At 45.2% G+C, this 23,176-nt stretch overlaps 1 protein-coding gene across 1 annotated transcript in view; it reads right to left on the reverse strand.

The window, feature by feature from the left end:
- Positions 1 to 21,429, reverse strand: part of LOC147701038 (uncharacterized) — an 86,192-nt gene extending 64,763 nt beyond the window's left edge. Inside the window, exons 1-3 of the mRNA XM_086929298.1 lie at positions 21,225 to 21,429; positions 15,778 to 15,897; positions 13,833 to 13,988 (exon numbers count right to left, since the gene is read on the reverse strand). Of these exons, the coding sequence (XP_086785424.1) occupies positions 13,833 to 13,988; positions 15,778 to 15,897; positions 21,225 to 21,429 (481 nt within the window). The remainder of the gene's footprint in view (positions 1 to 13,832; positions 13,989 to 15,777; positions 15,898 to 21,224) is intronic.
- Positions 21,430 to 23,176: the final 1,747 nt, after the last annotated feature.

Raw genomic sequence — 23,176 nt, forward strand, 5'->3', positions numbered from 1 at the left:
CTTTTGGCATTCACAGAATGCACTTACTACTTTTGGTATTCACAGAATGAACTTACTCATTTCGGTATTCACAGAAGTTAGGACTACTAACTTTAGGACTCCTAAATGCCTTCTGTGAATACCGAAAGTCTTAAAATTTGGATTTTTCTCAATTTAGTAGTAGTAAAGTTAGGACTACTAACTTTAGGACGCCTAAATGCCTTCTGTGAATACCGAAAGTCTGAAAATTAGGATTTTTCTCAATTTAGTAGTAGTAAAGTTAGGACTACTAACTTTAGGACGCCTAAATGCCTTCTGTGAATACCGAAAGTCTTAAAATTACGATTTTTCTCAACTTAGTAGTAGTAAAGTTAGGACTACTAACTTTAGGACGCCTAAATGCCTTCTGTGAATACCGAAAGTCTTAAAATTATGATTTTTCTCAATTTAGTAGTAGTAAAGTTAGGAGTCCTAACTTTACTACTACTAAATTGAGAAAAATCGTAATTTTAAGACTTTCGGTATTCACAGAAGGCATTTAGGCGTCCTAAAGTTAGTAGTCCTAACTTTACTACTACTAAGTTGAGAAAAATCGTAATTTTAAGACTTTCGGTATTCACAGAAGGCATTTAGGCGTCCTAAAGTTAGTAGTCCTAACTTTACTACTACTAAATTGAGAAAAATCCAAATTTTAAGACTTTCGGTATTCACAGAAGGCATTTAGGAGTCCTAAAGTTAGTAGTCCTAACTTCTGTGAATACCGAAATGAGTAAGTTCATTCTGTGAATACCAAAAGTAGTAAGTGCATTCTGTGAATGCCAAAAGTAGTAAGTTCATTCTGTGAATCGGGCCCAATGTGTTCTGAGTTGATGTGGGTACGCAGGGAGGGGGGCGGTAGCCGTCACTGACCATGTGATTCAAGTACTGAATCGCTCTTAGATATCACTTCGAAAGAGTCTACAACGCGTTTTTTGACAAGGTCCATAGCCAAAAACAATGTGTCAAATATAGCTCAAGGACAAGGTCCTACAACAAAAAAGAATACTGTGATATTGACACAGCCTGTACCAATTATAACAACTGCATTGAATACCATCTGCTCGCCAAACGGAACAGCGGTAAGCTTGGTAGAGCCTTCATCTCTCCCACCCCAACTCCTTGAGGGTTTTATGGAGAAAGTTGAACATTAAATGAAATCCTTGTTGGCACCACTTTTGGAGAGAATAAAACGGATTAGTGAGAAATTAGGGGCTTTAGAGCAAGTAACTACATCAAGCTCTGATTCATTAAAGAAATTAGCAGATAGCACATATAACCGGAGCATAGCTAGACAAATTGGAACAAGAGAGCCAATCAGAGAACATAAGAGTGTGACTGCTCGTTCAGCACCTTCTGCGATCACAACTGCCCCGTTAACTATTGAAATTGGCCTGCAAGCTGGGGTGAGCGAGGCGGTTAGGGCTCCAGGGGCCATAGGACAGACTAATAGAGCGTTACATCCAGTTAAGGAACCGTTAACAGCCGTACAATTAAAGAGAACGTTCCAACGCATCGATTTACCGCCAGAGTCGGCCCCATATATAGTAGTGTTATCCGGCGTCCCTGAGCTAAATGTTGATAAAAACAGAAGAGTATTCGGAATTAAAAAATGAAGTAACATATTGACTGAACAAGAATAGACCACTCCCACCAAATATACATGGAGAAATCCTACATGTGAGAAGAGTAAGTTGGGTGGGGCATAGAGCAAAAGACTTACAGGGGGATTGTATCATCGGGTGGTTAGCCACATCTGCGATTGGTATCATCAGAGAGAAGATGGTGGCATACATACCTGTGACCTAAGTCATTTCTATCACCCATCCGTTTCTATGCCACCAAATAGACATCGATTTGGGAATCTGCATAAGGCCAGCATGGTGCGGCACAGATTTAATATCCCCACGTTCAACCACTTTTACTTGCTCTCAGAACTAGAGGGGGTGGATTGACTCTGTACAGAGGGTGCTAGAGATAACTTGACATCTAATTTGTTAGAGGTGACATTGGAGTGTGGGGCAGTAGATGAAAGAGTGATTAGTACAAGGGAGGCTCCAAGTATGAGCTCGGAGGAATCTAACCCTGCAGAGTTGGGTATTCTAAAGGGAGATGCTACAGTGGGGAACACACGGAGAAGAGTGGCCTCTCTAACTGTATAGATCCAATAGACAATAGGGGAAGATGGCTGATAATGTATTGGAATGTTGCAGGCTTAAAAATAAAATTTCCGACCAGATATGGAATAATACCATAAACGACTACGATATAGTGAACCTGCAAGAAACCTGGGCGACAGAGGCTTACCATCTATGTGGTTTTAAAACTTTATTCGCACCAGCAATAAACTCACCACATGGCAGGGCAAAAGGGGGATTGTGCACGTATGTATCGAACCTGTTTAAATGTGTGAAAATAGAGATAGTGTTTAGTAATAGAAACTACCACATGATTAGGATACATATTAATAAGTCACTTTGTTTGATAAATGTACATTTTTATAATATTGTTCCCATGGAGACAATTGAAGAAACGTTGAAATCACTGGGCGCAGATATTAAATATTTGATGGGGTAAGTTCATAAGAAGTCATTGTTATTTGCGGAGGGGACTTCAATTGTTCTGTATGTAAAAAAGGAGAACAGGGGGCTTGTTGAACCACGATACCAGCTTAACGCACTTTGAACATACCACATACCACATGCAGGGACCTCTTGTATGAGATTATCTTCTCCTGTGATTTGGGGTTTCAAATCTAATTTTTCAACTAGAAGCCCCTTTTTTCCCCACATTTAATGGTAGAGGTGCCTCCTCAACAATTTATTTCATGTTGATGTCAGCTAGATATGGACGACAGGTTAAAACTTTTAAAACCCTTGATACTTAGTGATCATTACCCCTTAATTGCGGAAACTTTAAATCCACATTATGATTCTGGGGGAGATAATACGTTATGAAAGGCTATTTGTGATTTCACTCTGAATAGACAAAATGGCTATTACTTAAAGTGGAGCAAGGTGGTCCAGGACGATTTCTTTATAAATGAATTAGGAAATGTTCAACCAGTATTGAGGCCTGTTTGGATAAAAATTCTGATAGTCATTTTATTATGATTTTTTTTTGTAATTGTCACATATATTAAAAACAGTTAATGGGTGGAACTGAAAAATCGTGAAGAAAAAAGTGTGAGTTGCTTTGACACAGCGTGTACCAAGGCTCATTCCAATCTTAAGCTGTGGATAGCCTATAACAAGACATTGAAAACAAGAAAAGATATTATAAAAAAAGATGTCTGGGACTCTCTGTGCGAGGCCTCTCAGAGTAGGGACACAACGGCTTTTTAGAAAGCGGCGAATGCCACGTTTTTTAATGGCAATACTAAAGCACTGTGCCCATTTGTATAGTGCATCGGGTGAACTGCAGCAAATATCACCTGAATTGACTGCGGTTGAGAGGGTCCATGATACTGATAAGAAAATTACCCTAGGCATTACAGTGGATGAGGTAAATCTATTTATAAAAGCTAGCCAGGATGGAAAGGCAGCAGGTCCCGATGGAGTACCAGCTGACCTGTATAAAAATAACATGGACCTATGGAGGCCAATTCTCACTCAACTATTTAATGCAGCCTGTACTAATGGACTAATTTCATCATGGTTTGAGTCTATCATTGTCCCTATTTTTAAAAGGGGAGATAGACAAAGTTGCGCGTGCTATCGCCCTATTTCATTACTTGACTCATGTATGTATGTATGTATAGGCGCTCTTGTATAGCGCTGTATCTGTCACCCGACGGGCATCCTGGCGCTTAGACTGCTATGACACAATACATGATGTTTCCAGCATCCAAACCATTTACATTGTTCTGGGGAACAGGTGGGTTTTTAAGGCCTTTTTAAAGGAAGGGAGATCTTCCAGGCCCCTCAGGCCCAGCGGAAGGGAGTTCCACAGTCTCGCTGCGGTGAACCTGAAGGACCGACCACCCATCTGGGACCTCAGAAACTTGGGTACTACCACCAAGTAGGCCGAGGCTGACCGGAGTGGTCTTGAAGGGATGTACCATGAGAAAAGGTCCTGCAGAGGGGACGGACCCTGTCCGTGGCGAGCCCTGAATACCAAACACAGAGCTTTAAAATCAACCCGTTGAGAGATTGGCAGCCAATGAAGGTCCTTAAGTGCCTTAGCAGAAGAGTCCAGGCGACGTCGTGAGAGTGCCAATTTGGCGGAGAAATTCTGCACCAGTTGAAGTTTTCCTATCAGAGTGGCAGGTGCCCCCAGAAGCAGTGTGTTGCAATAGTCGAGTTGACTTAAAATATGCTCCGCACTACCTCTGGTCTAGCCAGTACCGGGAGCAAGGGTAAGATCTTTCACAGTGAACAAAGCAGTGCTATGCAGGTGGCCACCGTTCTATTCACTGATATGTCCAGCTGCAAGCTGGAGCTGAACATCACCCCCAGATTCCGAACAGATTCGGCAGGCAGACTAGTGCCTTGGAAGTCAGGAGGACAAAAACCCTGTGGTAGAGGTCTGGGAGTTCGGTCCATGGAGCAATGCAGCACATCGGATTTTGAGATGTTAAATTGCAGGGAGTTGTTGCCCAGCCATTCTGCCGTGGTGCTCATGCAGCGATGGAAGACCTCCTGTGGCACCCCGTCCTTACCCTCAAACGAGAAAAGAAGTTGGGTGTCATCGGCGTAGTTGGCAACTGTTATGCCAAAAGATTTAATCAACGTGATCAGGGGCGGAGGTAAAGATTGAAAAGGATGGGGCTGATGGCCGAACCCTGGGGTACGCCCTGACCAACCCTCCTGATGTTAGATTTAAAGGGTGGAAAGGCCACCACCTGGTGCCTTTGATCGAGATACGACACCAGCCACTCGAGGGCCAGGCCCGACACCCCAACCTCCGTCAATCTCCTGGTCAAGATTGCGTGGCTGACTGTATCGAACGCGGCAGACATGTCAAGCAGCACTAAAAAGTCTGCTCGACCCTGGTCGGCACGCGTCCGAAGGTCATCGAGAACAGTCACCAATGCCGACTCCGTCCCATGTGCCGGTCTAAAACCAAACTGGGCCACATCCAGACAGTCGGTGGTTTCAAGAAAGTTGGAGAGATGTTTTGTGGCCAGTTTCTCCAGAATTTTAATTGGGAATGGCAGAAGGGAAATGGGTGTATAGTTAGCTGGACAGGCGGGGTCCAGATTCTCCTTTTTAAGTAGTGGGGAGACAACCGCTAGTTTCCAGCAATCTGGGACCCGTGCCGATGTAAGGGACTGACAGCAGATGGAAAAAAGTGGGGGAAAAAGCTCTTCCCGAAACAGTTTCCAGAATTTTGGTGGAAGAGGGTCAGATGGTGAACCAGAGGACACCCCGTCAGCCAGAGTGCAGAAGTCCTCGAAAGATGGTAGGGGAAAGTTGTTCAGCTCACCTGGCTTGGTGCCCTCCTCCATGTTCTCAATCGGGATGGAATTGTGCGCAGCATGGCCAGATGACGAGGGAAGATTGGTTAGGATGGTAGCAATCTTGTCTTCAAAAGCTTGTGCTAGCAAATCACAGAGAACTTGGGAAGACGGGATGTCATTTTTGGTGCAAGCTGGATGGGCAAGGTCTTTTACGATCTTAAGGCCTGGGACTTGTTTGCGGCTGCCATCAGAGATTCTTCTAGGAATCTAGTTTTAGCAAGCTTGATCTGGACTTTGTAGGTCGCCAATGCTTGTTTAAAGAGGACTCTATGTGATTCTAGGTACTGTTTCCTCCAGGCCCGCTCAGCCTGTTTACACTGAAGCTTGAGCTGCCGAAGTTCTTCAGAGTACCATGGCATAGCAAGATTAGTCCTAGCTCTAATTTTATGCATCGGGGCCAAAGAGTCCAGAGAAGCCGAGATTCGCTGACAGAGAGTCTCGTAGCTCACGTCCACACTAGCTCCCAGTGCAAAACCGTCTGGAAGCAAAGTAGGCAGGGTAGATTGTCTAAGGAGTCTAGACCATTGTCGACCCATGTCTAATCCATTAGGATTTTCGGTAGAGTGATTTTCAATCGATTACAAATCTGGGCGGACGACCATTCAATTATAAGTAATCTTCAATATGGGTTTAGGAATGGCCTTGGTACTATTGACCAGGGTCTTAATTTGTTTATTTTACTAGAAAAATATACCAAGGTTAAAGGGGAATGCCTATTCCTAACATCAGCTTTGGATTGCGTTACCCATAGTAAACTTTGGTTGATTTGAGAGAATTTGGGGGTAGAGAAAAATATTATTTATTTACTTAGGGAGCTCTATTCTGGGGCTACAGTTTCAGTCCGTTATGGCAAGAATTGTGAGTGCACAAGATCGTTAAGCATAGCGAGAGGGGTGCGGCAAGGGTGCTTCCTCGATCCGTTTTTATTTACAATATACATCAATGACCCGGAAAGAACTTTGCTGCAGGAGTGCAGGGGCAAGCCTATGATAGCAAAAAGATCAGTCCCTGTACTATTATATGCGGATGACGCAGTCTTGATGGCTCGGACCCCATTGCTCTGCAGAGGATGGTTACATGATTCACCCTTTTTATGTCCAGTCTGGACTTGAGAATTAATTGTACTAAACATTCTGCATGAACTGTGGATCAGGGGCAGATAAAAAGAAAAAAAACTATGTACATTAATTCAAAACCTTTGGACTTCACCCAAACTTTACCATACTTTGGTGTATTGTTTGAGCAATCTGACCTGAGGTCAAGTACAATAAAGGCAAGAAGGCTGACGTTTTGTAAATCTATATTGGCCTTAAAAAAATTCAGTAAGAAGATGGGAAAAAAATCGATTGGGGAACTTCTAACAATCTACAGAGCAACATGCATAGCAATCGCTATCTATGGCGCAGGTATATGGGGATATGCCAATGTGAAATGCCTCCAGGTGGTGGAAAACATGTTTATGATATACCTTTTAGCTGTAGCAGAGAGTGCCTCTACTTATATTTGTCACACTGAACTTGGTCAGCCATATATTAAAGATAATATTAAGGTACAACCTGTACTTCTGTGGCACAGTGTTTGGACCACTGAGGAGTGTGTTTTTAACCGTTCTATCTTAAAGGACGTGATGAGTCTAGACCAGGTTAGCAAGATGGGATGGCTATCCTATGTAACAAAGTTTTTAATAAATCTAGGACTTCAAGATTATTACGATAAACCTCTCTTAATGTGTCATGTCCCCAGAAAGGAGCTTAAAAATATTTGTATGCGGTACCTAGAAGAAAGAAGAATTAACGATGAAATGAAGAAAAAGACAGTGGTTGCTCATCAATTAATAATGATCTCTAGTAACATGCAACCATATGTAACATTATACATGAGTGATCACTAAAGGTTTTTATTAACGCGTTTCAGGTTAAATATTCTCTTTAGAGCTTTTAGTTTCCCAGATATGAACAATTGGTCAAGGCAAATAAGTAAATGTCCCTGTGATGATTTATCAGAACAATCAGATATCCATATTCTGTTTTTTTGCAAGTTTTATATTATTCCAAGGAAGAGATGGATTGTGCCCATACTGAAGATCATGGAAGTTAACCAGTGCCGCCCTGCTTTTTTAGCTATACAGAAATTAGATAACATATTAAGTGTTGCATCTGTTTCTGCCTTTTTTAAATATATTTTTAGATTCCGGAAATCAATTTATGTATGAAAACTAAAAAGCCTATTTTTACACTTCCAGGATTACTGTTCTTAATATTGTAAATTCTGAATGTACTTTTATGGTTGTTTTTAATAATAATAACCGAATAACGTTTCTAATGAATGAATGACAAGATATATTTAGCCTCCTCTACTTTGCACATGCTCAGTTGAACTTGTAGCTGTCTTTGCCTGTAACTGTCAGGATGTGTTTACTAGAATTAGCAACTGTTAGCTCCTCCCACTTGTTGATTGTACATTTCTGTATGACTTTATATGTACATAAAACCTTCTTCTTGTACTTTTCCCGCCTTCTTTTGAGCCCCTTTGTGGGTATAAAAGGACCATGCTCCTTCAGTTCAGTGTGCTACTTCATACACTACAGAAGGGTGTTGTGTGAATGTAGTTCCACCTCATGAGGTTAATAAAGTACTCTGTTTTATATTCCAGTTTCCATGCCAACTTCTACCTATTGGTCTAAGGACTTTGTGCAGAGAAGGGCGAACCCCTAGCACTGGTAGGCCTAGCTGAGGCTCACCACGACAAGTTGGTTAGATGTTGTTCTAATAGTCTTCTTGTCTCACTCGTTTTACCTCCCCTCATGTTACCTAGGCCTTTTTTTCTTCTTCTCATTCTTCCATACGTCCTTCTTTCTCTCCTGTTTATGTTTCACACCCCTTTCTTTCTTTCCCTTAGTATTTCTGGCTTATTCATGTCTTCCTTTTTACCATCTCGCTTCCAAAGCTCATCCTCCCCATACATGCCCTATTTTCTGTCTTCACACAAATTTCCCATTTCCCTCGCTCTCCCATCCAAATATTCTTCTCTCTCCATCGTTCTGTTATTTCTATACTTCCTATTATTCAGCTTTCCTATCTCGCACATTTTTTTTCTTTCCAGTCTGCTCTCCAATCTTTCTTTTCATTCTGTCTTTCCTATATCCTTTGTCCATTTGCAAAGCTGTGACTCCCCTACCTTCATTCTCTCTGTAATATCTAATTCTCACCCACCCTTCTATGTACCTCTTTATTTCTCTCCTCAATATCACTCCTCCATTGTTGCCCCATTGTCTCCCAACCTCTTTCTATCCAGCACTATTGCGTTCCAACCTTCTGTTTTTATTCATTTCCTCTGTCCTTTCAACTAATCTAGCAAATTCTACTGTGTCTCCTTGTCCTCTTTTCTTTTCTACCTCATGACAAGCTTCTACACAAAGCCAGTGAAGGAAAATTTGGCCTATGCAGTCGGGGTGACAGCCCTCGTTGTGGCTGACCTCCCACATTCCGAGTAGCCTCTGGCTCCTATGCTGGGTGGCCCAGACTCCTGCACCTCCGGGTCCCAGGCTACTGGCTTCCAAACATTGTAGGTGTATGGGGCCTAGGTTTCCAGCGGGGTCCCATTGGCCACAATGCATCTGCAAGAAACCACAGCATGTGCCTGGCCTCGGAAGGTACCTTCAACAGAGTGAGCCCCACTGTGGGTGTATGCATGCCATGCATTTCACAAGATGGAATATGTGAAAGGCAGTGTGTAGGAGTGCAAATCAGACTTCAAGGCCTATGTGCTGAGGTCCCTCTCTTCACAGAGCCGCAACTCCATCCAACTGTGCTAAGGTTACTGCATTGGGCCCTCCAGAGCTCAGTGCTGATGTCCCCATTCCTTCATGTTCTCCACCCACTGTTGAGAGAAGACTGGTACGGAAAACTCTATTTCACATGGGTATGGATGGATATATGACTAGCTCTGACATCCTAACAGACTCATTCCCTGACTTAGTAAGGTATGGTGGTCTCTCAATGATAAAACTGACCTTGCTTAATTTGCCTTTGAGACGTTTAATAGTGTTTGTTCATGATCTTTAATTTTATTTGAATATATTGACTAACACATGTATGTATTGATTAAAAATAATGTTGATGATTGGAGTTTAAAACTTTGCTAAACCTTTGATAAGCCTGTACATGTTTGAAACTTAAGCCCTCTTTGTATTACTTGTGGAATCAAATGTGCTTCACGTTATTGACTTGTATTGATGTTTGGTGCCAGCCTCAGTCTTTTCAAAAGATTCATCGGAGAGTGATTTTCAAACCTGAATTTGTACCAGAGTTTTCAAGCAGCAAAGTGCTCCATTACAGGTCAAATTGTGGGCATCCTGTCATCTTAAAAATTCTCGCACGAGAGCGTAAGTAAAACCCTACGCTGCCTGTCGCACAGCTGTGGGCATAGGGCCTCTATGCTGATCAAAAGTCAAACATATGATTTATTCATTTCATTACATGGTTTATTAAGAAACATCAAACCATAGTTAATCATGTAGTTACGATATTAATGTGTATCAATTGTTTCAATCCATCAATACACAATTATAAATGCAATTCATGAGTTACTTCATCACTCAATTCATTTGAATCAGTTGAAAAACATTTGATTTACAAAACTTAAGGTGATACCCAATGCATTTCAGGTCCTAGAATGAACCCTTCATCAGGGGTTTAATTTTCATAACGTATTTATAATACAAAATTTCTTTAAGATGATTCGGTGGTTCCAGTTCGGGTCTATAACACAAAAAGAACAGCAAAGCATATATTTACACTTCTTGTTTCTTCAACTCGCGGCGTTTGCCTGCACTATATAGGTACAATTAGGAATTAGGGAATGACACCGCAGACACCAAAGATTTAAAGAGAATGGAAAGAAGTGGAAGAAAATTGATGGTACTGGTGGAGTAAAGATACTACACGTGTAAACCAAAAAAATTGTGAAAATACAGCAACCAAAAGCTGAAGCCTGAAATTCCAATGGTAAATTTTATACGTGATACCTCTCTCGAGAATCAAACTATATGGGCTAAAAGTCCTAGTGCTCGCATAGAAAATAAAATAGAACATCACCGAATACATGTGGAAGGAGAGTGAGTTTGTGTTAAAATGTTTCTTACCAACCGCTCAATCTATAATCTGCCGAGTCCAGTGTATGCCTGCTAATCAACACTCAACGTAAAGCAGCGAGTAAACCTACAAGGAACAAACAGCGTTCATGAGTGCTGACCCCTGTCTTTTCAATGGCCTCTACCGCATAAACAACACTGCGTGATTCATAGCTGATTCTTCTTGCATCGGTCTATCAGGGTTCACCTCTCTCCTCCGTAAGTGTATCTAAAAGTAATCATACACCCAGAAGGGGGTTACTACATTATAAGGCCTTAATCTGTAAACTACTCGCTCGAAACCAAAACGAATCCTTAACAGACACTCACCACAGTAAGCAGAACTCCGCCATACCGTCTTCTTGAAACTCGATCCGCAACAGGAGTCACGTGATCGGAAGGGTTTGCAAGACCGGCTTAAAAGCTTAAACATCAAAGAGGGACGGAGCATCCAACGACACTAACAAAGGACCATGGTATTTGACTACATTGGGTGGACATTCGTCCAACGACATCGACATAGGACCATTAGTGTTGTGTAGTGCGCGAGTCAGCGCGAGTACGTGCTTGGTGCGAGGTTTCCCTCGTGTGCTCACCACATGGACTCGCGCCGACTCGTGCCATTGTTTTTATTCAGTTTGGTCTCGAGTGATATTATTGTTCAATTGTGCATCACTCGAGACCATCCCCAGTTGGTTACTGCTGTACTGTATGCCCTAACTGTATTGTGATCAGTTACTGGATATTCTCTCTGTGACCGGAGCTGCATGCAGGGAGTGCTTCATTTCCATGAATAAACTTATTTCTTTGACTTCATTTTGTTGATATTTACTCAACAAACTTGGCGACGAGGGTGGGATGAACCTTGTCCACTCTACCACTTCTTTATATAATCCCAGTGGGAATGGGGTTATAGAGAGATTCAATAGGGTTCTGAAAGGGGCCATACAGATCACTAGTAATGATGACAAAACATGGGAAGTAGAGATTTTTAAGAAGGTGTGGATGTACAGAACAACCACAAACTCAATGACTGGGTATTCTCCTTTTGAGATCATGAGAGGAAGAGTTCCTAGGACAAAGGCGAATCCCTCGTGGTTGGTGAAGTCCACTCCTTCCAAAGTGGATTTGGGTATAGTCAAGGAAAACCTTATTCGCACCCATTGTTCAAACAAAAAATACTTTGATGAGAAATGTGGTTCAAAAAAAGATCCCAAGGTAGAAGTGGGCATGATGGTAAAGGTCAAGAAACCGTGGAAGGTCAAGAAAGGTGAAAGTTCATTTATGGGTCCTTTTGAAGTTTCAGAAGTTTTGAAAAACTCTGTGAGACTTTCTAATAATAAAGTTTGGAATTTGGGTAGAATTGCTGTCCTCAAGGCTGACAAGGATGTCTACTGTAAGGAAGTTATTCCTGAACATCCTGATTTTTCCTTTTTGGATGAGGATTCTTGTACTGCTGACGTATCACCTTGCTGTTCAAATAGTTGTTTTACCAACCAAGATACTGTTCCTACTGTAACTCCCTGTCCAGATAGCAGTGTCATCAACCAAGATGTTATTGTCCAGCATGGGGTTTCTTTACCTAAAAGAGTCACTAAAAAACCGAAGTGGTTGTCTGATTTTGTTGCTTTCATTACCAGAAAAGTGTAATTTATTGTGGTTTTTTTTTCCCCTTCTTCTCTTCTCTCTTTAAGGGGGGAAGGTGTGTTGTGTAGTGCGCGAGTCAGCGCGAGTACGTGCTTGGTGCGAGGTTTCCCTCGTGTGCTCACCACATGGACTCGCGCCGACTCGTGCCATTGTTTTTATTCAGTTTGGTCTCGAGTGATATTATTGTTCAATTGTGCATCACTCGAGACCATCCCCAGTTGGTTACTGCTGTACTGTATGCCCTACCTGTATTGTGATCAGTTACTGGATATTCTCTCTGTGACCGGAGCTGCATGCAGGGAGTGCTTCATTTCCATGAATAAACTTATTTCTTTGACTTCATTTTGTTGATATTTACTCAACAATTAGTTTGCTTCTCCATTATCGTCGGGTGCGCTCCTATGGTTATGAAAACTAACCTCACTACACACCTTGTGCTCAAACAAAAACCCATTACTAAACAAAACAAGAAAACTCGTACAGGAACAGAATAATGTGATATAATCTGAAAACTCAAAAGACCGCATACCATCTTCATTAACAAAGCCGGTGCATCAGCTCAGTATTTTACTGATTATGAAAAGAGATGTCATACCTCACAGAGTAAACAAAGTGAATAGGAAATAAGACTAAGCAATGCATTCCCTCACAATCGCCGCGAGTTCAAGAAACAAGAAGTGTAAATATATGCTTTGCTGTTCTTTTTGTGTTATAAACCCGAACTGGAACCACAGAATCATCTTCAAGAAATTTTGTATTATAAATACGTTATGAAAATTAAACCCCTGATGAAGGGTTCATTCTAGGACCCGAAATGCATTGGGTATCACCTGAAGTTTTGTAAATCAAATGTTTTTCAACTGATTCAAATGAATTGAGTGATGAAGTAACTCATGAATTGCATTTATAATTTTGTATTGATGGATTGAAACAATTGATACACATTAATATCGTAACTACATGATTAACTATGGTTTGATGTTGCTTAATAAACCATGTAATGAAATTAATAAATCATATGTTTGACTTTTGATCAGCATAGAGGCCCTCTGCCCACAGCTGTGCGACAGGCAGCGTAGGGTTTTACTTACGCTCTCTTGCGATTTATTTGACACCCGAGGGCTTTGGGCACATGCCCCCATACTTGTCAGCACGCGAAAAAGATTATAGAGCATATTTGTAGATGTAAAAGGAATATAATAGGTGTGCAAGACCACCATACTATACATTCATCTAAAAAATTCAGTCACAAAAATCTGCCTTATGCAGCCCTGTATATGTCAGCAGCATTCTGTACAAACTGCTTCCAGCTGATTGCTTGTCCTTTAATTGGTGCATGTGCAGTTCTTCTTTGACAGTCCGATTAAGATTTGCCAAATAACTGGAAATTCATCCAATAATGAGTCTGCAGATTGAACTACCTGCTGGGTTCTAAAAGTATGCGTTGGTAACACTACTATGGTGGATTTATAAGTACACATTTCACAAACTGGGGTCCCCTTTCAACATGTTTAAACCTTTTTCATTTTCTAAGAACCTGGTCACATGTTAGATGGCCAGATTAGGCATGCTCCTTACCCTGAATTTCGTGATGGTTACAGTTGTCTGAGTCGCAGCAATTTCGAGTCAGCTGAAAGGAAACGTCAGCGCCCGTGATCACAACTTCTTTTCCACAGGTGGCCTGTTTGTCAGGCTTCACACAACCTTTGAAAGCAATTAAAACGACTTTGGACCCTACTTAAAAAGAAAACATTGTCTGGTTAATGGAAAAGGAAACAGCAGCAACAAACAGCCAAATATCTAACACCTACACAAACACAGGCACTCTGTCTCCGAATGACACTGTGGCGACCTGTGCAATTTTTAGACTGTTTTTAGAATCTTTTCATTCCTTACTCTAGCCCTTCAGTACATTATGAACTTGCTTCTCTCAGTGCAATGTGTACTGTTGAGACCAACAGCTACTCTTCGGAGTTCAAACAGCAGCAAAATGTGCTTCTGGCATGGCAAGGAAGTTCTGTAAGTGTTCCAGATGTTAAAATGATGTCATATTAAGTGGAAGAGGGCAGTACTGATTGATGTGGAATACAAACGAAGGGCCATACAATTAAATGTATATATTGAGCTAGTAGTGTGTGAGTGAGTAACACACACTTCTCTCCCGCATGAAGCACAAGACATTTGAAGCAAATTCAAGACCCTTAGTTGGTCTCCCTTTACGCTGTTCACCAACTTCTTCCAGCATTTTGTAAATGGTCTTTAAAACCTAATTTCCGGAATATATTTTCAGCTATGCTCTTTAAACCAAGTTCTAATGCATTTAGGGTTAATTGCTGTTATCGGACTTGCCCATCCATAGGTTTGAGCTGACTGGCTCAACAATGTTCCAGTACTTTAACAATATGGCGCCAAATTTGCATCTTCCATAAATTCCACACCAAAGGAGTGCAAAATCTCATAATTGTTATTCCAAAATTATGTGAAATGTTAGAAAAATGTCATGCAAATGTACACAAAATGCACTTTGGTTCTCTTGAATGGACACCTAACGCAGGTGCATTCCTCACATTCAAAAGGCGCTGACAAGGGGAATGGTTCATATTGGAAGTTATTCTTATGGCACATTTTCTGCTAGAATTGATCTCCGGCAAGACCTTTTTATGCTCGAACAGCTTCCACAATGGCGTTACCTCTGACATTTTGCAAAGCATGCATCATGGACAATTACCTAAATGCATGGTCTTACTTTTCACACGCTGTGCTGACCTGTGCCCTGAGCAAATAAGGAAATGGCGCATTATTAGAATGAATGTGCTGCCCCTCAGAGCAGCCGTGAACTTGCGCTGCCCTGGGGGCAGCACATTCACTTGAAATACGCATCAGCTTTTTAAAAGCTGCTCTGTGTTTCACAGTACAAGCGGCAACCCACCTGCACTTTTAAGGGAGATTTGAGATCTTGCAGTGGGGTGCAGTGAGTGACTGCACCCGCATACAGGGTAATATTTAGGTAGGTCCATCGGTCCCAGTTTCTTTCCCCCGAGAGGGCTGCCATTAGGAAGCGCGCTGAAAGTGCACTACCTTTTTGTGGCGCACTTTCAGTACACCTCTTAAAGCCAGTCTTGTGTCTGTGCCCACGTCGGTAATACTTGCAAAAACCACAGTTGATGGACAGAATGCCGAACAATGTCATACATTCACCCCAGTACAAAGATCTGGGCCTAAATCCATTGGTAATACGGCATGGGCGCAGAGGCAAAGTGATTCCCTCATTTGCATGGAGCCACGCCCCAATGCAAATGTGGAAACAAACTCTCATGATAGCACTGGAGCAACTTGTGCACCAGAGCTATATGTATTACAGGAGGTGACACACAAGCATCTGTGGCTCCTTCTGTAGTACCATTTTACCTGGTGGAGCTCGAAGTGGGCCCACATCCCCTTTGCGCTCCCCGGGCACACTGTATAAAACAGGCCTAGGTCCGCAATGAAGACACAATTCATCCATGCATCCATGGACACGTACCTGCGGTTCTATTCTGCAGGCCACTTACGCAGTGAGTGACTCCTTGGGGGCACTGGTAAAAACTGCCAGAGCAACTGATGTTGTTGATGCTTAAGCAATGCTCGCAAATGAGGGAACTCCCTGAAAAGAAAAGAATGTTCATATTGTCACATTTTGTGTGTTGTTAGATTTTCCATTATGCAACCATTTTGCTACAAGCTCAGCATATTTGTCGGACACTTTTGTTTATATGTGTTGGCTCTGAGAATATTTTCAAAGGTACACCCTGGTTGTACTATACAACATATTGTAGGATATATATTGGTATTCAATTAAACTGCACCTAAATTTTCCTTATTGAGACTATTGTCCAATCTGGGGACTGTGTACAGTAAGTGCTGCTGAGCCACAGGCAGGTGATTCATTTTCTATATTTTATGCACCATAGAAATTGGCGTGAGAAGGAAGTTGCTAAAAAAACAAACTCTGGCAATGCTAATAAGCCTGGCTTGTAACTGAAAGTTCCTCTTCTGTCATTGATGTATTTAGGAACTCACTAAGTCATCATTCTTTTTTGTATAAATCTGTTTTTATTGATTTTAGTATTTCCATAGTCATGACAGGCAACTTACAAAAGAACATACAGTTGTGCATGAGATCATGCACCAACATCCGGTCGCGTATTATCTTGCGGTTCACATGCATACCGATAGTTCCGTAATTGATGATGGGAGTGCTCAAGCAGGAGAGCACTTAACCTTGGTATGTAGTCCTATTACAGGACGCAAAGGTTACAGCTCAGTAGCACTGTATCAGCATCATGACAGTGTGTAATGTTTTTTCAGTTCATTTAACTTGGACCTTTAAACAGATGGCATACAAAAGAACATAAAACCCATAACAAAAGCAGCATTGACCAGTGCATGTACTTTTAACTCCCTCACCCCCTCCCCATACCCCATGCCCAGTGTACATCATTTATTCAGTGGTTGTGACTGTGTGTTAGCCGTGACTATACATGCGCAGGAGCTCAACCAAGCTGTGAAGCTGTATTGGAATATTACGGCAGGACATTGGTGGAAGGCACATCCCCACCTATGAGTTCAGTATCCATTCTGTCCCTAGTCCCTCCCTCTCTAGCTGTTGAAGCGCACCAAGCATTCCTTCCCAGCGGGCTGCCATAGGTTCTCTCCTCAACCCCAGTGTTTTCCCCTTAGAGGCTATTCACTCCGCCATAGCCCACGCCAAAAGCGAATAGCTCCATTCCTGCACATGCGGGGGGTCCTCTCCTTCCACCTCTTTGTTAGGAGATGCTTGCAACCACTAGTCCCAGATCTAGGAACTGGGACGCCGCCTTTTCCGCAGGAGACCTTCTGAAGTGGTGCAGCAGGTGTACAGCTCATTCAAATGGTATAGTGCGGCCTGTGCAGCCCTGTAATAGCCTGTGGATTGTGTACCAGTATGTACCCAGCCTAGGACAACTCCATAACATGTGCAGTATCCCTGCACCTTGCTCACTACACCTAGGACACGTCGCATCCCTGCGGTGAAAATACCTGTTAATCAGCTCAGTTGTAAGGTACGCCCTATGGACAAAAAATAGTTGTATTTGGCAGAATCTCATGTTTTTGGGTATGCGCACCAGGCTTTCAGTATCCTCTCCCATTCCTTATCCACCAGCTGCCACCCCAGATCTAGTTTCCATTTGCGGCGGAGTGGGTCTAGGCTTATTGCTGTGTGTGTTCAAACCAGCGCACAAGGTGCCTGCCTCTCCCCATGAGGTGTAGATAATGTATGGTTAGGTGTTGACTGGGTTCCGTGGTCATGTCCCCCCATTTAGTGGTCAGCTTCGCTGCTAGGGAGCAGTGTGCTAAAAATGGCCCAGGTGGGAGCCCCCCCTCTGCCACCAGGGACTCATATGGTATAAGTGTGCCGTCTCTGTATAAATCCCCAAGGGTATGTATTTCAGCCTCCCGCCATCCTGCGAGCATGTGAGCTGCAATCACTCCTTCTCGACTAGGGGATCTCTCCTGTGGTAATGCAGGCGCATGGGGAACAATAGTTTTGGTGAGATATAGGGTTCTACGATAGCATTTTTAGGCCCTCATCAGTAGAAGTGGCACTGTTAGCATGACGTTGGCAGCAGAATGAAAGAGTCTAGTTATGTGTTCCAGTGAGCAGGACGGTAGTATTGTTGCCATCACCTCACGGCTCCTGTCTGCAAGCCAGCGGGCTATCCATTGCAGCTGGGCGGCAAGGTAATAGTGTTTAAAACAGGGCGCGAACAGACCTCCCTGGTCTGTTGGCAAATATAATTTCGATATTGCCTATCTATGCCGAGCATCACCCCCAGATACAGTCCCTCAACAGTTAAGTAAGTGTGGCACAGAAGGCCGCCGGAATAAACAGGGGTAGTTTGGCGAATTAGTGCAGGAGTGAGGGGAGTATGATAATTTTAGCGAGCGCTACCCTGCCAGTGGTTGCAGCGGCAATGTGTTCCAGAAGCGTACCTGCGACTTAATCGCTGTTACCGCCCTACCCAGATTCCTGTCAAATAGGTCCTTCGGTCGGCAGTATATCTGTATCCCCAGGTAACGGAAAGTACCCTCCCTCAACTGCACTCTCGCACCACTAAGAGTAAACCTCGGGTCACGGTTTCCCTCGCAGAAAGCATAAATGCAGGATTTTCCCGCATTCACTCGGAGTCCCAAGAGGGCTGCAATCTTTTGCAGCAGGTGAGCCAACTGATCAGATATGTTCTCTATGTACTTCACATAGACCAACAGGTCATCTGCACAGAGGGACACTTGGTGAACGGTGTCCCCCAGTTGTATTCCATCCCCCAGAGTTGCACGTATTGCCACGGCCAGGGGCTCAATCACCAGCGCGAACAATAGCGGGGACAAGGAGCACCTTGGCCTGGTGCTCCGCCCCACCTGTATGGCGCTGGATATGTATAGGCCCAACCGTACTCAAACTGTGGGATTTCTGGACAGCAAATCTACCATTTGGAGGAACCCCATGTCCAGTTCGTATCTTAACAACACTGCCAACAGGTAGCCCCATTCTAAGCAATCAAATGCCTTATCCAGGTCCAGGATAAGGCATCCTGCCCTAGGCCACTCCTGTTCTGCCTCAGTTGCCACCCTGAAGTATATCTGCAAGTTCAGCGGTGTGCACCGTGTGGGCACAAACTCATTTTGGTCAGTGTGGTCTAGCTGGGGACCACTAGCGCTAATCTGCCCGCCAGCACTTTAGCAAGGATCTTATAGTCCACATTGAGCATCGTCAAGGGTGGGTACGATCCTAGGGTTGTGGAATCTCTGTCTGGTTTTAGCAGGGAGACCAGATTGGCTTCCTACATCGAAGGAGGCAGCGTGCCCTCCTCCAGCGCCATGTTGTATAGCGTGTGGAGGAATGGCACCAGGGATTCATGATATGCTTTGTAGTATTTGGCAGGGAGACCATCCGGCCCGGGTGTTTTCCCGGAAGCCATGGCTTTGATCGCCTCCCCAATCTCTTCTAAGGAGAGAGGCTCGTTCAGCATCTCCTTGTGTTCCAACATCGTGGGAAATTGGACAGATTCAAAAAATCTCTCCAAGACATGCCAAGGGGCAGCTTCCTCTAGATCTGTAGAGTTGGGCGTAGTGGTCAGTCATAGCTTAGTGTACACCAAGGTCCCCTCCAACGTACGTATTGCTCCTATCGGTGTGTGGCTGCCGTCCTGCTGCAGCAGCCAAGCGAGCAATTGGCCTGCAATGTCGGATCTGGCGTGTATTCGGGCCGTATGCGCTGTATAGTTATGACACCTCAGACGCTCCAGGAGCTCCACATGCTGGCCACGTAGCTCCTCCAGTTGTTCGAGTGCCTGCCACTCCCCTCCCCCTCTTGCTCGTATTGTAAGAGCTGAGCTTCCAGTTGTGTAAGTGAGGTTGATAACGTCCTACGTATATTCCACATGGCTCCCAGACAGTGTCCCCTGACCGCCACTTTATGGACATCCCATTCCACTAGGACACTGCTGACCTTCCCCTCGTTAATGTCAAATTACGTAATAATAGCCAGTAGTGGGTGTGTGCATGCTGCGTATATTCCATGTTATTACATTAATTTGTGTCATCGCGAAACTGGTCAGTCAACAGCAGTGTCTTGTGTGGGGGTCGCTCTGGAGAGCGGGTGCCATGGTCAGGGGAGAGTACATCGATTTGCTGCAATGAAAACAATAGAACAACTGTAAACAACATAACACTTGGGGCGTATCCCCAGGAGGGTGTCCGTCCAAACATCTGTAACAATAATTGAGTCTGAGCTAGTCCAGTGTGATGCCTGTACTCACGTTAGCGGTGTCTTGTCTGTACCGTCACCCCTTATCATCTCCGGTTTGCAAGGGAGATGCATCATCTTGCTAGTGATCTAGGGCGGCGAGCAGTTCTGGTTCGGGCGTGATGAAGGTCTTCTATCTTAGAGTCATCGATGTGTGGAGTGCGATACAGTCGGGCCTGTGCTCAGCAGGCCCCTAACTGCTTCCTAATGTATTGTGTGTGCCCATTTACTCCTTGATGACACCCCTGACGTGCAGCGCAGTTTAACAGCAAGTGTGAGGGAACTAGTAAACAAAACTCTACTTGCATATGTGGATTATGGCTGAGTTCGATTCAGCATTTTGATATCACATAATATCATCCGCAGTTTGTGGGGTTACCACTGGCAGGTTCATATCTTCGGAAATTGCAGTTGATGGGGATGATGGGCCGCTGGTTCCTGATGCATCTCGTATATAGGCTTCCATGCGGTCACTGTTATGTGCAGTTCCAAGAGTTACCACTGCCTCTAAGACATCCTGTCGTTCCATCCTGACTGGGCGCTACTGGGCATCCCACACCTTCTCTGTCGTCGGGTTCGCCGCTCCATCAAGTTGCCAGTGTCCGGGCCAGGGGGTCATGTTCCTGTCCACAGGCCAGACTCCTCCGGCCAATCCTACGCCTCCGCCGGAGAGTCGAAGAAGCGGGTCCCCTCTTTTGTCACCACTCTCAGCCGGCCGGGAATAGCAGGGAGTAGGGCAGCCCCAGGTCCCGAAAATTATGCTTCACTGCCATGTAATTGCTTCTGCGCTGCTGTACTAGTGCGGTATTGTCTGGGAAGAACAAGACTCGGCTGCCCCCTACCATGATGTCACTCAGTTTCCAGGTTTCGCACAGTACCACTTCTCTGTCCCTGTAGTTGAAGAGCTTAAAGAGGAATGGGTGGGGCCTGGCGCCCGGCCGAGGCTTCTGTGCCGGCACCCTATGCGCTTTTTCCACCACAAATTGCAGTTACAATGTCCCCTGAGGCAGTAAGTCTCGTAGCCAGCGCTCTACATTTTGCTCCAGGTTTCTACCTTCCTCCCCCTCCGGAAGGCCCACCACACGAACATTGTTGCGGCGGGAGCACCCTTCCACATCCTCCACTCTGTCTTCGAGCGCATGTACGCGGTCTATCATGTCCTGCAGCGCAGCAGTATGGTTCTGGATCACAGACTGGAGCACCTTGATTGTCCGTCTTGGCCAGTTTACAATGATCTGTGTGAAGGAGAGTGAAGTCCGAGGTGACTTTATCAATCCGTGTTTCTAGGGATGCTTTGGTCTGTTCTAGAGTGGCACCAATCTTTTCCACCGTTGCGAGCACCGACTCCATTTTGGCCGCAAGCGTCAACACTTGCGATTCCATTTCTCCACCTTGTCATGTGTGCAGGGGGTGGAGACTTCCCGTGCATGGCTGTCCATTCTGTGACTTGTCTCGTAGCCGGCCCATTACAAGCTGATGTGCTGTGGGCAACCATGGGCAGTCCGTGGTTACTGATCTCGGTCTTGATCTGTGAGGCTCTGAGCTCACTAGCAACCGTGAGTCACTTGTGCCTCCTAATGAGGATCACACCCAGCAGCATGTGGTCAACGTCTTGGTTCAGGAACAAACTTCTCAGTGGGCAATCTCCGAGGCCCCGCATTGGGGGAACACCCGTATCCTGCTGGTGGCCGGTGGGGGCGTCCCGTATGTCCCGTTCCACCTGGATCTAAATTGCGCCCCGGCCTCCGTACAGTCTGCTCGTGGTGTGTGTAAGCCACCCACCTCCACTTGAGGCCACTGAGCCAGGCTGCTTCACAATGTCTCAACCTCCCCACCACCGTCCCTGCAGAGTTAGAACGCTGGAGGTCCCCTCTTCAGCGCATTTCTCACGTGCACTGCTCAGGCTCTTTTGTTATCAGCCGGGCCCCCACCAGGTGCTGATAACTCCGTCTGGCAGCAGGACACCCCGTCAATGGCCTGTCTCAACGCCTGCAAGGGCCGCCTCAACTCACTACACTCGACAGCTTTGAGCCTGTGCCTCTCATCGATCACACTCCCCACCTCTGGTGCAGAAAATGGTGCCCGTCTTGTGGTCAAGCGCCTCCTCCTGGTGTGTTTATGCCCTCGTCGCTAGGCACCACTGATCACTGGCTGCTGCCCCTCCTCTTCCACTGTACGTCGCTCTCCGTATCCGTGGCTAGGGGTGCAGCTGCAGGCTTCAGGCTGCAGCCCCTCACCATGCATTGCCTCTCCGCATGCCCACTTCTCCTGTGTCTCCCAGTTCCCCTGGGCCTCTGCTTCAACCTCACTCGCCAGATGTGTCCTCTAGCTGGCCCCCCGTGACGTCTCCCGGGCTGCCAGTGCCAACAGCCACCACTGCAGGGTTCTCGATGGGAATTTTCTCTTCAGTGCACTTCTGACTTGCACTATCCAGGCCCTCTACGGCCAGCCGAGTCCGACCATGAACCCGTCCGATCCCGCCAACAGTCCGCTGCTATCGCCTGGTGGCAGGGCACTCCACCAACTGTTGGACCACACTACTGCTTAGGCTACCTTTGCTTGCTCTACGTTGCTGCAAGGAGCCACCTCCTGTGCCCTTGCCTCACGCTCCTCACTTCCGTTATAACGATGTGTCGTAGCTCCTGTACAGGCTGCCACTGCTCACTTCCTGCTGCGGCCTGGGGCCCGTGTCCCACGTTGATCGCACTCCGTACCTCTGGCTTATGAAATGGCACCCTTCTGGTAGTCCAGCGCCTCCTCTTGACTTGCTTTGTTCACTGCCTTCAAGCATCGATAGGCGCATGCGGACATCCCCGGAGGGCCTCAGCTTTCTTTCTGCGCGCCCCGAAGAGTCCCCACTTCATCAATGTGCCCGGAGGGACTTTGATGGGCCCGACGTCTGTTGCCAGGGGTGCAGCTGCCGGCTTCAGCTCCTCGCTGCACGCTGCCTCCCCGCGCGCTCACCTCTCCTGGCTCTCACCGCTCTCTCAGGCCCCAGCCACGACCACGTCTGATGAAGGCACACTCCGGCTGCCCCCCGCGTGCTTCTCCTCGTTGTCCAGCCGGTCCTGTGTAACTGTAGCACGAGTTTCACATC

Source organism: Lissotriton vulgaris, chromosome 7 (genome assembly GCF_964263255.1).
Source record: "Lissotriton vulgaris chromosome 7, aLisVul1.2, whole genome shotgun sequence".
Classification (NCBI taxonomy): Eukaryota; Metazoa; Chordata; class Amphibia; order Caudata; family Salamandridae; genus Lissotriton; species Lissotriton vulgaris.